Source organism: Homalodisca vitripennis, chromosome 2 (assembly GCF_021130785.1).
Source record: "Homalodisca vitripennis isolate AUS2020 chromosome 2, UT_GWSS_2.1, whole genome shotgun sequence".
In the NCBI taxonomy this organism is placed as follows: Eukaryota; Metazoa; Arthropoda; class Insecta; order Hemiptera; family Cicadellidae; genus Homalodisca; species Homalodisca vitripennis.
Genome location: NC_060208.1, coordinates 233,102,370 through 233,117,766, shown reverse-complemented (window position 1 = coordinate 233,117,766; position 15,397 = coordinate 233,102,370). Strand labels below are relative to the sequence as shown.

General features: G+C 33.4%; 1 protein-coding gene across 1 annotated transcript in view; it reads left to right on the top strand.

Annotated features, from left to right (window-relative positions):
• The window catches only part of LOC124355493 (G2/mitotic-specific cyclin-B2-like), a 30,652-nt gene that overhangs the window by 12,257 nt on the left and 2,998 nt on the right, over positions 1-15,397 (top strand). The window contains 5 exon segments of the mRNA XM_046806650.1: positions 1,470-1,830; positions 2,266-2,355; positions 2,357-2,425; positions 5,190-5,429; positions 9,452-9,570. Of these exon segments, the coding sequence (XP_046662606.1) occupies positions 1,470-1,830; positions 2,266-2,355; positions 2,357-2,425; positions 5,190-5,429; positions 9,452-9,570 (879 nt within the window).

The following is a 15,397-nucleotide window of genomic DNA, read 5'->3' as shown; positions in this document are numbered from 1 at the left end:
TTAAGAGTGAGGTTTGTAATATAGTGTAGGAGACTACTTTTAGAATATGTAGATAAGTTCTATTTGGTTGGTCGGTGAGTGGAGACCTATGACCTGTATTCTGTTGTTCAGTTTTTATTAAGTGCATGTTTAAGAGTTAGTATGTATGGACTACACTCACAACATGGCTGTTGTGATTCTTGACTTATGAGTGTCACAACGGTCTGGTATGTTTTGAAATTCTCCTGAGGAATAGATCAGATTGCAGATCTCGAAACACTGTGTTACTGATTGTATTGTATCACTAAACAATGGCAAATATCCGGAAAAATCCTGTTTTCTTCATGTATGCAAAGTTTTATCAAATGTTCTTGTACTTTGAATTTTGTTTTAATTCATCTTCCTTTTATTGCATTGTCTGGTACCTGACGCTGTCTCAGACTTGACTCCTGGAATCTGGAGTCATTTTAGTCTGAATAGATCCAAAGAAAGTCTGCAACGAAGAAGCTCAAATGAACCATTACACTTTTTTGACATCAGAGACACCTATAAATAGGTGAAGTGGCAGTATCATTGTCTCCCAATTGTGCCTGACATTTGTTTGGTTTTGGCAGAATGAGTAGAGTTAGTATGCTCTTACTTCGTTTTCCAAGTCATGACATCAGTGTCTCTGCTGCTGTAAATAAATTGTGTAGCCCATGATTTTTTAGTATCACTTTCATTGTTGTCCTCATCCGACTCTATGATTACGCAACAGGCTTTTAATGAAACAGTCTATGTAAACAAACATTGATATTTCCGTATTACTGCACTTCTGGCCACGTCTACCCAACAACATTTAGTGTGCAACTTATGTCTGTATAGCACTGTGATGAGTTGCTAATCAAATATAGTACAGTTCAAGGTAACAGGATTTTTCTGGACATTTGCCATCGTTCAGTGAAACAAAATATCAGTAACACTACGTTTCACATACACAGACACAGTACAGTGTCACGTTTCGGACAGTAGTTATTTTTCCAAAATCAAATCCAGACAGTCTGGATTTTCAATTTATTTATTTATGACACTTTTCTGTATTTATTTTGTACAATTAATTCACACAATGAACAGAGTGAAACTAAAGCAAAATGTAGTAACTATTAAATAAAATATTGGTGGATTTAAAATATCATAAGATTCATTATATTTTGTAGCCTAGTTGATATGAATTTTATCGATTCTTTCCCTATCTGACCAATATTATTCTGGTCCCTATCTGACGTCGATTCAGTAGGTGGATCAATTATGACACACACACACACACACACATGCACACAATATCTAATTTTATCTAAAGATAAGATATGTTTAAATATATTTCTTGAAATGATTTTCAGGCCAACTCAGTTGTACATTTTGCCAAAGGTTACTTTCTGTACAATTCAATAATAGAAATTATATGTAAAATGCATTGTATTAATACAATTCAAAATATTTTAATGTTGTAGAGAACCATTGAAACCATCCATTCCAAATCAAACTAGCAAACTACCTAGACCACAACAAAAACAAACTACTGTCAAACCTTTTCCTCCTGGACGCACCTTGGGCATCAAGAAGAATGAAAAAAATGTTTTTCCTGAAAAAACAATTCTTCCTGAGAAAAAAACTGTAGCAGAGAAGAATGTGGGTACTGAAAAGAGTGAAATCATTGCTATAAAACCAGTTGAAAAACCAGTTGCAGTTATTCATCCAGTACAGATTCCTGTTTTGGGAGATGTTTGCGATATTGACAAAGAAGATGCTGGAAAACCATTCTTAGTTTCAGAGTATGCAAATGAAATCTACACTTATCTCCGGAATCTGGAAGTAAGCATTTCTATTTTATCATAATTAGTTCATAAATTTTAGTTTTTAGTTTAAAGTAAAAATGCTTTTTCTAGTCAATATTAGTTCATGTATTGATCTGTCAGTACAAAAACTTAGTTTGATAACTTTGGTATTTCATATTCTATAGTACTTCCAGAAATGTTTCCTTAATTTTTTCATTGTTAATTTCTGAATTAATGATAAATGTGCTTTTTATCACAACTAGTACACAGACTGAACCGTTAGTTCTGTTAAGTACAAACTATTTTTGCCATACCTATGTTGTTTATTATTTAGTAGTATTCTTAATGTAAACGATAATCAACAAGAAATGTGTATTTTTGTTAGGCAGGATAGTAAGTTTATTCATCCAAATTTATTTATTAGCAGTAAATTGTAAAATGTGATCAAGTTGAACAATTTTTATGTTTTTAGATGAACTATCCGGTTGCAGAAAATTATTTATATGGACAACAGATTACTCCAAGAATGAGAAGCACTCTTATTGACTGGTTGGTTGATGTTTCAACAACAGTACCACCTGTTCCCTGAAACATTGCATATATGTGTTGCTATCCTGGACATGTTTCTGCAGGTATAATTTAAAGAGATATTTAATCATTGACAAATCAAATAAGAGAAAAGGTTGGTGTTTGTGTTGTGTTAACATCTTATAGTTAACGTATCAACAAATTATCCTAGTTTTGTAAATATTTACTTTTGCAGTTCTGTATATAAAAGGGCTATTCAGAAAGTATGGAATGTTTTGCAATTTAAAAAAAACCAAGTACAAAAAAAAATTGTTATTATATACATGTGAAAGAGGGACTAAAATGCTACCTTTCTAAATAATCACTATCAATTTAGGCAATTTTCATAATGGTGGACGAGCTTTGAAATTCTTGTCACAGAATTCTGCTGTCTGTGATCTCAGTCACTCAGTGGCATGTACCTGGAGTTCCTCATCATTGTCAAAACATTGTGTTGCTAGCCAGGTCTTCATTTTTGGGAACAAGTGAAAATCACTTGGAATAAGATCAGGTCTGTAAGGAGAATGATGAAATATTTTCCAGTTTAATGAGTTCAAGAGTTCTTATTTGCTGTATAAGGTCGGGCATTGTCTTGTCATGCAAAAGCAAAATTCCAAATGACAATTTTACTTGGTGCTTCTTTTGGAGAGCTCTCTTAATATTTCGCGATGTTTGGCGGCAGTACTGCTCAGGGTTTATTGTTTGCACCATGCTCTAAAAAATCAACAAGAATACCTTGCCTGCCGCAGAACACTGTTGCCATGATCTTTCTTCTTGACAAAGTTTGCAGAGATTTCCTTGTGTTTTTAGGGGAACTTATGTGTCCCCACTCCATGGACTGTAATTTTGTCTCACAATTCATATATTTCACCCAGGTTTTGTCTCATGTACTAATCTATCCATTAGTGCATCACCATGACTGTGGTAGGCCTCCAAAAACGTCAAAGCTGCCTCCATTCCTGTAAACATTTTTGGCACCAATCTAGCACAAAATTTGTGGTAGCCAAGCTCCGTGAAACTTGTGGGAAACATAGAGAAAGCTCAGTTATTGTGGTTTTCACGAATCTTTCGTCAACTTTGGCGACCAGAGCATCAGTCACAATGCTTGGACATCCTCTCTTTTGATCCTGAACATTTGTTCTGCAATTTTAAAACTGAATTCACCACTTCCTAACTGAACTTTGTCATTACGTTGTTGCCTTAAACTTCACATAGTTCCCGATGAATTCCTGTTGGTTTTAAGTTTTTTGCCAACAAAAACGAATCTCAGACTGCACTTCAACTGGTGGGATTGTCGATTGCAGCACATATTTCAAATTTGAATATTTAAAAAAATGGACAACACGAAGATGTTCGCATTGTCATGGCTAGAAGCTGACTGATGTGCTGAACACGAGCACATCAATATGTACACAACTGGCAGCGTAAGGTGAAAATGTTACTTTCTGAATAACTCGTGTATGACACGTTTGCAACGAGTCTTCTATGTATGTTCACAAACTGCAGCTGATCGGTTATAAACTGATTATTAAAACATGTACTATATGTGTAAAAAAGCATAGATAGATTAACAAATTATTATTCTTTTGTCAATAATATTTTGCTTTCAGTTTGCATTTGTCTTGATTTTGCCCGAAAAATTGTCTTGATTTTTTTTACAAGTATTACAATGGTATGTATTAAAATTGCTAGGGCTGCTGAACACACTACACACATGCAATAAAGTAAAATTATTGTTGTAAAAAGGGTTTCTTAAATCTATGGATATACAGTGGAGTCCCGCTAATCCGAACACGTGTAATCCGAACGTCGGTTAATCCGAACAGGTCCAGGAGGAATTATTTATAACGATAATGAACAGTTATAGGAACTAATTACTTAAAAAATGAAAATGGGTGCATCATTTCGTACATAAACAAAGAAAACTTTAATTAAATAGACATACAGTATTTTATTAAGACAAATTGTGTACGGTACAGTACATAAATAATGAAGTTAAATACAGTACCAAATTGAAACTTATAGGTTAAGTATGAGTTAAATTACTGTATTAAGAAGTGAAATCAAACAAAATTGGACGTACAGTACTGATATTATTATTGAGTACAATATTAATTGTTAAAAGACATAAATTCAGTTATTGTCTTCTGTCGCATTAAAGAGAGTCTATTGGATGACGCGTAGTTTCGTACAACTATTGAATGCGTGGACCTGTACAATATCCAGTACGCTCACATTGCTTAACAATAGAACTGTCACACTAAATACGGTAAATGTGCTTAGTATTCGCAAACACGTTTATTTGTCAAGAAATACAATGCAACAGTCAGAAAACATGTTTTAATAAACAATGTTGATAATTCTATAACAAAATAGACCCATTCTCAAGTTTAAAACCGTATTTTTCTGTAATCCTGGCTAATCCGAATAGGGCTCGGTCCCAATTAGGTCGGATTAACGGGACTCTACTGTATTTCCCAGTTTAATCAGCAAAATATGCCATAAGATATTTCTTTGTAAAGATGTTGCTTTTTGTTTATATCTCTGAAGTAATGGTTGTCAAAAAATGTCACCAAGTTTTTGCTTCAAAGGTCACTGAAAATTACCAAAAGTTGATGCAATACAAGTTTTTTTAGATCTTTTGGAACTTTCTGGGGTCGGGTTGTAAAATCACAGTAGATATAAAACACCAGTAGTTAACATTGTTACAAACTTGTAAAGTGGTATAGGATCTCTGCTTGAATCAGAATTATAACTTTTTTAAATTGTAGCAAAGTTATTCAAATGTAAGTTACATAATAGATAAAGTACGTTCATTTACTGTTACAGAAAGTGACCACTGTTACAAGAGAAAAGCTGCAGTTGGTTGGAGTTTCTGCTATGCTTGTTGCCTGCAAGTATGAAGAGACGTATTCGCCTGACATAACTGATTTTGTTTACATCACAGACTCCAGCTTTTCAAAGGAAGAAATCCTTGCCATGGAAAAGTATATTTGTCACAAACTGGACTTTGGATTTGGCCGGCCAATATCCTTGCAATTTTTACGCCGTTACAGCAAGGCTGCATGTGTAAGTACTAATTTGTATTTCATGAAGAAATGTTGTAGAATTTTTACAGTATAAATAAGATTTTATAGAACAAATCTATAAATGAGATAGGCTCAGCTGATTTTGAATAAATTTTTTTAATTCGTCATGTTGCAATGAGTCATGACACGATTCATATCTTTAATTCCAAGTAAAATAGTTTACATTCAGTACAGATATTTCTATAAGAAACTATTTTAGAAATAAATTAAAAAATTAATATTTATGACAGCATATTGTATTTTTAACAATTTATTATAATTGGGAAACTAAAATGTAAGTTTCCGAGGTGAAAAATTTATGAATTTAACACTTAACATCTTCACTGTAAAGGCGTCTGCTGCAGTCAACATGTTAAACTGTGCCCTGATCAATGAGTAAAATGAACTCAATGGTGGGGGGGGGAGGGGTTAATGTTCAAAAATGTATATTTTGATTTGAATGGACTAACATTTCAAAATTTCCATGAAAAGGCTAAAGCTATAACAAAGTATATAAAATAATCCATCATTCCAGGCTGATGAGCGTGGAAATTAAATAAAAGTTTTTAACACGTTCACAACTGTGTATTTTCAGATTTTTTTTTTTTATTTTGCATCGAATTTTTATAAGATAAAGGCAATATTTTTTACATTAAACGTCTAAGAATAACGAGAAATCAAAGTAGGCTTTGTAATTTTGCAAAAAAAATATTTCAGTATGTTTTAGCAATGTTTTTCCATGTACCTCAAGGGTTCCTAAGAAATTAATTTATTTTTAAAATCAAGCAATCATGCACAGGATCACATTTAACAAACTACCTAGTCAGGCTAACAATATAAAGGCAATAATGAAATTCATAGCAACATGTACGCCATCAGGCACACAACACTTGTGAAAGATCGCGTTTACCCGATGGGATACACGTCGTCGTGAACATGTTAAATCCATGGCATATATTGGGTATTATTAAAAAGGTCCGTATCAGCTCTTATTGATAATCTTTATTGATAAATTTTTGACAGTGTAGACTATTAAAAAATAACAAGGTTTGATACCTGAGAAGGAGTTAAAATATGTACATACAATTTTCATAGTTCTTAACCCTGGAACTGGCGGTCATATTTCTCTCAGTGGCAGAGTGTTTTAGTACTTCATACATTGCCTTATATTTATTTTATTATTACATGTTTACTATAAAGTACCTATAACTTATTATATATTTCTTTATTCAGCATTGTTCAAGGAACATTTTTCACATAATATAATTGAAACAAAAAAAATACCCTACCCTTACTCTACCTCTTCAGGAAAAAAATGTTTTTTAGAAAAAAGAAAAGTTAGTTCAAAGTTTTTGATTTGTAAAATTGTTGTTGTTAGTGATAAGCAAAATCCAAAATATTCAAAAGGAAGAGCATTTAATTCTGAGTAAAAATAAAACAACACATAGTTTATAAGGTATTTATTTTTACATGTGGTAAACGATACAAAAATCATATACTGACATTCTAAAGTGCTACTTACCAACAAAAGTAAGAACTTCAAAGCTCACTTGGACTTGTACAATCTTGTAACTATTAGTTTATATTAATTTTCTATTTTTTAATTTTTTATTATATATTTTTTTAATTATGTTCTGATTGAATGTCTAAATCGGAATCCTCATCGTTGCTTATTTCATGTACAACTAGTTCTCGAACGCCACTTGAACGATCGCGGAAATTACGATCCATTATGTAAACACGCACAAAACACTTACTATTGTTGTGTAATATACACAATCATCATTACAACGACCTCAAAAAAACAATAAACCAGACAGGACACCATGCAGCTGACGAAATACCAATAGCCGAATGAACCAGTTGACTCATCGCTGCGCGCACAACTAGCGCGGTACGCGGGAGAATGTAAACAAACAGTTTAGAGATTACAAAACGTATGGACATGTAACGAAAACGATAAAATTATTTATTAGTGTATTATTTACATAAATTGAACCTTCCTCTTTCGATTGGTATCAATGTACAACTAGTTCTCTAATGTCACTTGAACGATCGCGGAAATTACGATCCATTACGTAAACACGCACAAAAAAACTTACTATTATTGTGTAATATACACAACCATCATTAAAAAGAACTCAAACAAACAATAAACCAGACTGGACACCATGCAGCTGACGAAATAACAATAGCCGAATGAACCAGTTGACTCATCGCTGCGCGCGCGCAATTAGCGTGGTACGCGGGAGAATGTAAACAAACAGTCAAGAGATTATAAGACGTATGGACGTGTAACGAAACGATAAATTATTTATTAGTGTATTATTTACATAAATTGAACCTTCCTCTTTCGATTGGTATCAATACCGATACTCTTTGATCGTGTTTTAAGTACGTAATATTGAGAAATAAAAGACGTATTAAAACGCCCGATATCGGGCGCTGCCATCTAGGATGCGACTAAAACGCCCGATATCGGGCGTTTGCCAGTTCCAGGGTTAAAGAAAGGTACAGTAATTTGTAAAACAAAGTAAATAGCAAGTTAACCATGCCATTTGAATCAAAATGTTGTAGTTAAAACAAAACCACAAAGTGTTACTACAAATGCAACAATTCTTACCACACAATCCCCGCCCATGGCAATGTTATTCAGGTTACTTTTGGTTACTCTTTCTCTCTCTCTTACTTTGACACAGTCAGATATTTCTGGTTTTTCTAAATTCATTTTGTCGTTTAGTGGTTTACAAAATTTCCAAGAAACCTGAACATTGTATATACCATCACTAGTCAATTAACCACTTTTAAGATTATTAAAACATAAATTTCTGAGAAATCAATTATATATATATATATATATATATATATATATATACACAGGGTGAGTTTTTTAAAGTGATCCAATAGCTAACTTTTTAATTACACGACTTAGCACCACACTTTAAATTTGGAACTTGCCGCCATATTGGCAAAAATGATGAAAACTTCCAGTCCACGTAGCTCCTGAACCATTAGAGGTATTGAAAAACTCTCAAAAGCAAAAATGTATTATTTTGTTGAGTAGAATCTAAAAACAACATAAAATACAGGGTGTTCCATAAGAGATTTTAAAGTTGACCGCCATATTGGAAAATGGCGGCCATCTTCAAAAATTTGAAAGTGTATCCCTGAGTGAAACTTAAAATTGAGCAAGTTCCAAATTTAAAGTGTGGTGCTAAGTCTTGTAATTAAAAAGTTAGCTATTGGATCACTTTAAAAAACTCACCCTGTATATATTTATATATATATATATAAGGTATTCTAAGTTTCAGTTAACTAGTCTTAGCTGTTAAAATGTAAATAAACAATACTTGAAAATAAGCTTGTTATTATTGTATTGATATTTTTTAATAGTAACAATATTCTGTAGAAGTTCTGAATTAAATTATTCTTAATTATGAGGTGGTATGAAATAGTCCTTACATAATTCTAGTCTGTATTTTTGACTGCCATTTTGGTATGAATTAACTTTTTCAATTCAAAAATATGACTTTTTCAAATATTTTTGTAGGCAAAATAATTCTAAATCAGAGAATTTACAGTGGCAGAGGCTTAGGAGAAAAAATCAGTTTTTAGACATGTGATTGTGAAATAAGAATGAGTGTGAACATCAAATTACAGTATTTCCATTGTAACTTATGATCAATCATTGCTTTAGGCATTAGAAAATAGACATGTTTCCCAGGATTTAGATTATCAATATCTGTTTCATTTGTAGGTTTGTGCAAGTTTTAACAGTCAATAAGAACAGAATCTTCTATACCTACATTAATGTTACCTATCGAGCAATGATTAATTATAGACCAACTTCTCTCTTGGAAACTTTTCTACCTGTTCTTCCTATTTACCTCTGAGATATCTCAATACCTGAGATAACTATAAGATTTAGGGATTTATTAGACATCATCCATACTTATTTTTATCTATCTGCATATAACCATAGTGAAATAAATTGAATTACCACATGTTCCCATACTGTTCTAGGCGACTCCACTGCAACACTCAATTGCCAAGTATTTCTTGGAACTAGCCCTTGTAGATTACAGAATGGCACATGTGAAACCGTCTCTTGTTGCTGCAGTGTCCTCCTACATTTCACTGAGGTATTTATCTTGTAAACCTATATTAAATTTGAATGGTACATTATATTTAAGATAAAAACGTTGCTTGATTACTTTTTACTTACTTTAAAATAAACTGTGTTGACACTATTCATGCACAAAATTGCCATTGTATGATCAGACTTGACCTACAAATATTCGTTAGTGGTCATCATGAAAAACTGGATACTCTTTTTTATATTTTATCATTATTTTTTTAAACTTAGTTAATTAGTGAATAATATTTTGTATTTGGAGATTGGGTTGGCTCACTTAAAAGCTTTTAGGTAACAAACGCAGCTTTAATTCTAATATGAAAAAGATAACTTATACTGAATAATACATATAAATCTTGTGATCTAATTAGAAAAACTATTGAATTTTCAAACCAAATAAAGAAGACCGTGGTAATATACTATAATAATATAATTCATCACATAGTAATAATGTATTAATTAGTGAAGCAGAGGAGTGCTCAGTTTTTAACATTAACACTTACATAGAGTAGCCTATAGCTAGGGCAAGTTCGTTTAATTCTATTGTAATGAATAGTCAGCACATTTTTTTTTTTTTTGTTTCAGATGTTTTTTATCACTAGGTTCTTTGGAATAACATTTCATTGTTATCGTCTTGACTGTTTGAAATAAAATTTAAAAAAACTGCTTCTGTGTAGCAGGAGACGATTGCCGGACTGTCGACTGCTTCGACTCATGAATAGTTTTCTCTTGATTTTTGCTTGTGTGAGGTTATTGATTCTAGTGAATATTTGATAACATTTTGTAAGTTCTGTGATCGTATTTCATTCCAAAAAGTGTTATTGTTCAAAACAATTTTATCTCAAAAAGTTTTTAAAACTAATTGTTTTTTTAACCCAATTTAGTAGACTAAATCCTCTCTATTACTTTTTGTTTTCATTGCATAAACTGTGATCTCCTAATCCTTGTTTGGCCTTTTGATCTCTAAATCAAGAGGTCTTCCTTTGACTGAATAAATCCTATGTACCAAGTTTCAAGTCTATAAGACCTTTCTATCACTACCACACACAAATCCACAGTTGTAGACAAATGGACAGATATTTGACCTTTGGTGCCCAAAATCAATAGAGCTGCTCTTCCTGTAACAGGTGTCCAATTCCTTTAACAGCGATGGTCTAGCTAAAATGTATGTCCTTTATATCAGAGAAGCCTCCAGATTTTAATCTAACCAGCTTATAAATGTCCACCATTTACGTACAGGGATGGGTAAACAAACCTAGAATAGAAATAGAATAGAATAGAATATATTTTATATTGCGTTGACAATATATATTACATTGTATTGCAATAGTCAATAATACCAATTTTTTACGGTATTTATCTTAAAAACTAAATCCATTCACTCGACTTTCCATACAGTTGCACGCAGGCACACATTCATACACATACAAAATTCATAATTCGTGGGATCAACCCCCAGGATTGCAACACTGCCGCGAATATCAATCCCAAGTGTGCTCCATAAACTCGCCAACTGAGTAAAAAGCACAAGACACCAGGTAGTGTTTTAATTGGGTTTTAAATTTTTTATGGATTTGTTTCTAAATTTAGTGTTTCAGGGAGATTGTTAATGAATTTGATCCAGCTTGAGAAGGGAGGCGTTCAAATGCTGCTGTTCTATGCTGTCGGGCTCGAAAGCGCCCCCGAGCTCTTGTCTCGTATTTGTGTATATCACTGCCCTGCGTCAATATACACTGAAATCGACAGTAAAATGAAGTCTCTAAAATATACAAGCTGGGTAGAGTTAGCAAAGTTGAGCTCCCTGAAGGCACTTCGACATGACTCTCTGTTGTTCAATTTTGCGATGATTCGAACAGCTTTTTTCTGCAGTCTGAAGAATACTCTTTCCAAGTTTGATATGGCACAACTGCCCCACAGAGAAATTCCGTACGACAGGTATGGAAATATTAATCCATAGTAAGCCATCATTAAGACATCAGACGTACAAAACTTTGATAAATTGCGAAGGACAAAAATTCCAGTTGCCAATTTAGCACATACACTTTCAATGTGAACTTTCCAGGTTAACCCTTTATCTAGGTGTATTCCTAGAAATTTAGCAGAATCAGTTTCTTCCAGAACAATGTTATCCATCATTACTGTTGGGGTTTCATAAGTATTCAACCACGTAAACAGAAGTTGATGTAATTTGTCTTTTCATGATTAGTTTTGAGATTATTTACCCAGAAAATTTTGAATGCAGGAGTTAAGATCAATGAAGGTTTGAATCTCCAATGTAGTTAGAGAATCAGCCCGGAAACAGAGAGTCGTGTCATCTGCGTATTGAATGATTTTCCCATATAAGGCTGACGCATGGATATTATTCACATTAAATCAAGAAAAGGACAGGACCCTAAGATTGATCCCTGTGGGACTCCTTGGTATATTCTAATAGTACTTGATAACTGCATTCTGGACCTGAACACATTGACTTCTACTGCTCAAGTATGAGTGGAGCCACTGGTGTGCTGTCCCTCGTACACCACAGCCTTCCAGCTTGTGTAGCAATATACCATGATTAACAGTATCAAACGCTTTTGAGAGATCAAGAAAGACACTGAGCGTTCTTTGGTATGTCTCAAAGCCTCCACAATAAAGTCTACAAGTTGGGTGATTGCTCCAAAAGTTGATCTTCCTGGTCTGAAACCAAATTGTAGATCAGACAAAATTTTGTGTTTGTCAAGAAAATTAAGAAGTCGGTCCAGGAACAGTTTTTCAAAAATTTTGCTAAAAACAGGTAAAATTGAAATTGGTCGATAGTTATCCGCTAACTTTGGATCGCCTTTTTTTGAAAACAGGTACGACTTTTGCCAATTGGAGTGCGGATGGGAATGTGCCAGTTTCAAAAGAAACATTTATGATTTTTGTCAATGGGCTTAATATGTGCTGATAAACATTGTTTTTATAAGCCACATTGATATGCCATTTATGTCATTGGAAGTTTTAGCTGAAAAACTTCTTACAATACGTCGCACTTCGTCCTCACACACAGGAGTCAGAAACCATAGATGAAGCAGGGGTATGTGTGGTGACTGTATCCAGTTCCAATTCACGGTCAGCATCAAGAGAACCAGCCACTGAGGAGAAAAATTTATTAAATTCCAAAGCTATTGCATTTGGATCGGTTAATTTTTATCCCATCAGCATCAAGCTGAATGGATTTTGAAGATGCTTTATTTGTTGAGTTTTTTATAATGTTCCAAGCTGTCTTAGAAAAGTTAGATGACTGTTTTAGTTTATTGTTTATTTCGTATGATTTTGCAGCAGTTATTACTTTTTTATAAATTCTTTTGTAATTTCCTATAGAAGGATTTGAATCTATAATCATTAGTGTTCCTGAATATTTCATTATAGAATTTTTAATTTATTTCTAGAAATCAGAATTCCAGGTGTTATCCAAGAAATTCTTCTGAACTTTACCTTTTGTTTTTATTTTTCCTAAGGGGACAGCAAAACATTTAAGTGGAACATGAAACAACTGTTGAAGGAGTCGAATATTGTGTCTGCAGAAGTAAAAGAATCTAAAAAAAATCCAATTTTCATCTGCCAGACATTTATTTAAAAGATTTATATTATGTGGATGGAAAATTTCTCCTTAAAATAATGTTGTGGGATTCTTGGCTCACTGAACATCCACGGATCACCACCTCTGTGCGTAATGGTCGGATATAGCAGTGTTCAGCACTGACACAGAACTATTGAGTACGTTTGTTTATGACATTATCAATGGCAGTGGCTCGATGTCGCTGTCACACACGAGTTGGCGAGTTCACAGACCAGCTAAGACTAAAAGATTTGAGCAAGTCTCTAAGCTGTTGAGTTTGCTTATCATTCATATTTAAAACATTAATATTGATATCCCCCATTATAACAAAATATTTAAAATTATTGAGGAGATAGTTTAGAAGCCGCTCAAGTCTCTCGAAAAAAAAACACCAAATTGGCCATTTGGTGATCTGTACAAACCAACTACAGCAATTCTCCCGAGAGAACTCAAGCAGACCTCAACTCCAGCCATCTCAAAATCTAATTCAATTCCCTACATTAAACCTCAGTGGCTCAGACTTGATTCGATCTCGAACTAAAATTGCTACTCCACCTCCCTTATAAAATTGACGCTGAAAGGATTGGGCCAGATCAAAGTTAATAATTTTTGAAAAAATTTATTGTTTCGTTTGTAAATCCGTGTTCCGAAACTATGAAGATGTCTTGTTTTAGTTCCTCACATAGAAGAGAAAGTTCATCTAACTTATATTTGTTGCAGTTTGAGCATTTTGGTGGACTATGCTGAACGTAGAATTTGTTAAACAAAGTTTTATGTCTGTGTTTTACTTTTTGGAAGAGGTTTAAGTTCTGTGTTGCAACTCTGGGGTGGAACCTGTGTCCCCTAAAAAATCATCTGTACAAGTTTTGTTGTCAAGTTTTTGTTATAGTTGTGGTAAACACCGGCACTGGACTGTCTCTTTCCTCATGTGACTGCAGCACTTCTGATGTAGTTGAGGTGGTGAACTCTGCTTCTCCTCCAGGTATATCAGTGATCCCTTTGACAGCATCCAGTATGTCTCATGGGGAAGTGTAATTAGTTCCACTCTCAGTAGCTTGTGGAATGACGTAACCTCGTATATTTTTGGATATATGATTCTTAATTCCAAGACAAATTTGGTTTGAGAGTTTAATTTTACCGCTTGCATTAAAGTGCAGGCCATGTTTGGTATGATCATGCAAGGTATATTTAGTATTTGGAACAATGACAAAGTTGAGGTTATCAAGTTTTGAGACTCTTATGTATTCGATCAGTTTGATATTGGATCTTTTAATAGCATCATTGGTGTTGAACCCCAACTTATCAAATCTATGTGGAATTCCAGGTATAACTACATTGGTTTTACGGGCTACTTGTTTTATTAAATCAAACCGAAAATCTAAATCTGGTGTTCTATTGTTGAAATTGTTTGTTCCTGCTAAGACAATAACATAATCCCCATTCTGGTAGGATTCTGTTAGTTCTTCAATATTTTCAATTACATCATTAAAATTTGCATTGGGTTTGATTATTGAAGTAACCACAAACATTCTACCAAGCCTGGTCCCTGATGTGTTCACCACAGCCTCTCCCATGACTATCTGCCAGAATAAGGATTTTATTTTTGTTTATTGTTTCCAGACTCCATTGAAGGTCTATGCATATTTTGTTTAACGGTATGTGTAGCAGTATGACGTTGGTTTTTACTTTTTGTTTTATTTTGTCTTGTAGATTTAAAAAAAAATTGATTTATTTTTGTTAATTTGTTTCCTGCCTTCCTCTTTTGATTTTGTAGCTACTTCTGTGTCATCTCCAAATTCATCCTCATCAGTCTCCTCTCCTGACAATACTTCAAAGCGATTGTTCGTGTCAATCCAACTACTAGTGGTTTGGATTTTGGAGGTACAGATTTTTTATGTGCCACAGGAACTTTTTGCCACTTATTTTGGTCAGCAACTATGTTTTGCTTAGTCCCTGTGTTCAGTTTTAAAGGTGGAAAACACTGAATACATTGAGAATTGTGAAATTGTGAATACCTTGTAATGAGTCTCAATTTATTCTTTAGGATATATATTAACGTGTTTTATATCAAATTCAATATTATATTTCTTCACTATACATTTTATTAACCAATGGATCAGTATGAAGTTTAAACCTTTGGCTCAGAGCCTGTCATCTCAGGCATATCTTAAAACTTCCAACCTAGTTTTGCAGTTTCGTTTTACATTTAGGATCTTCCATTCTTTAGAGAATTAGATCAAAAACCATTTGT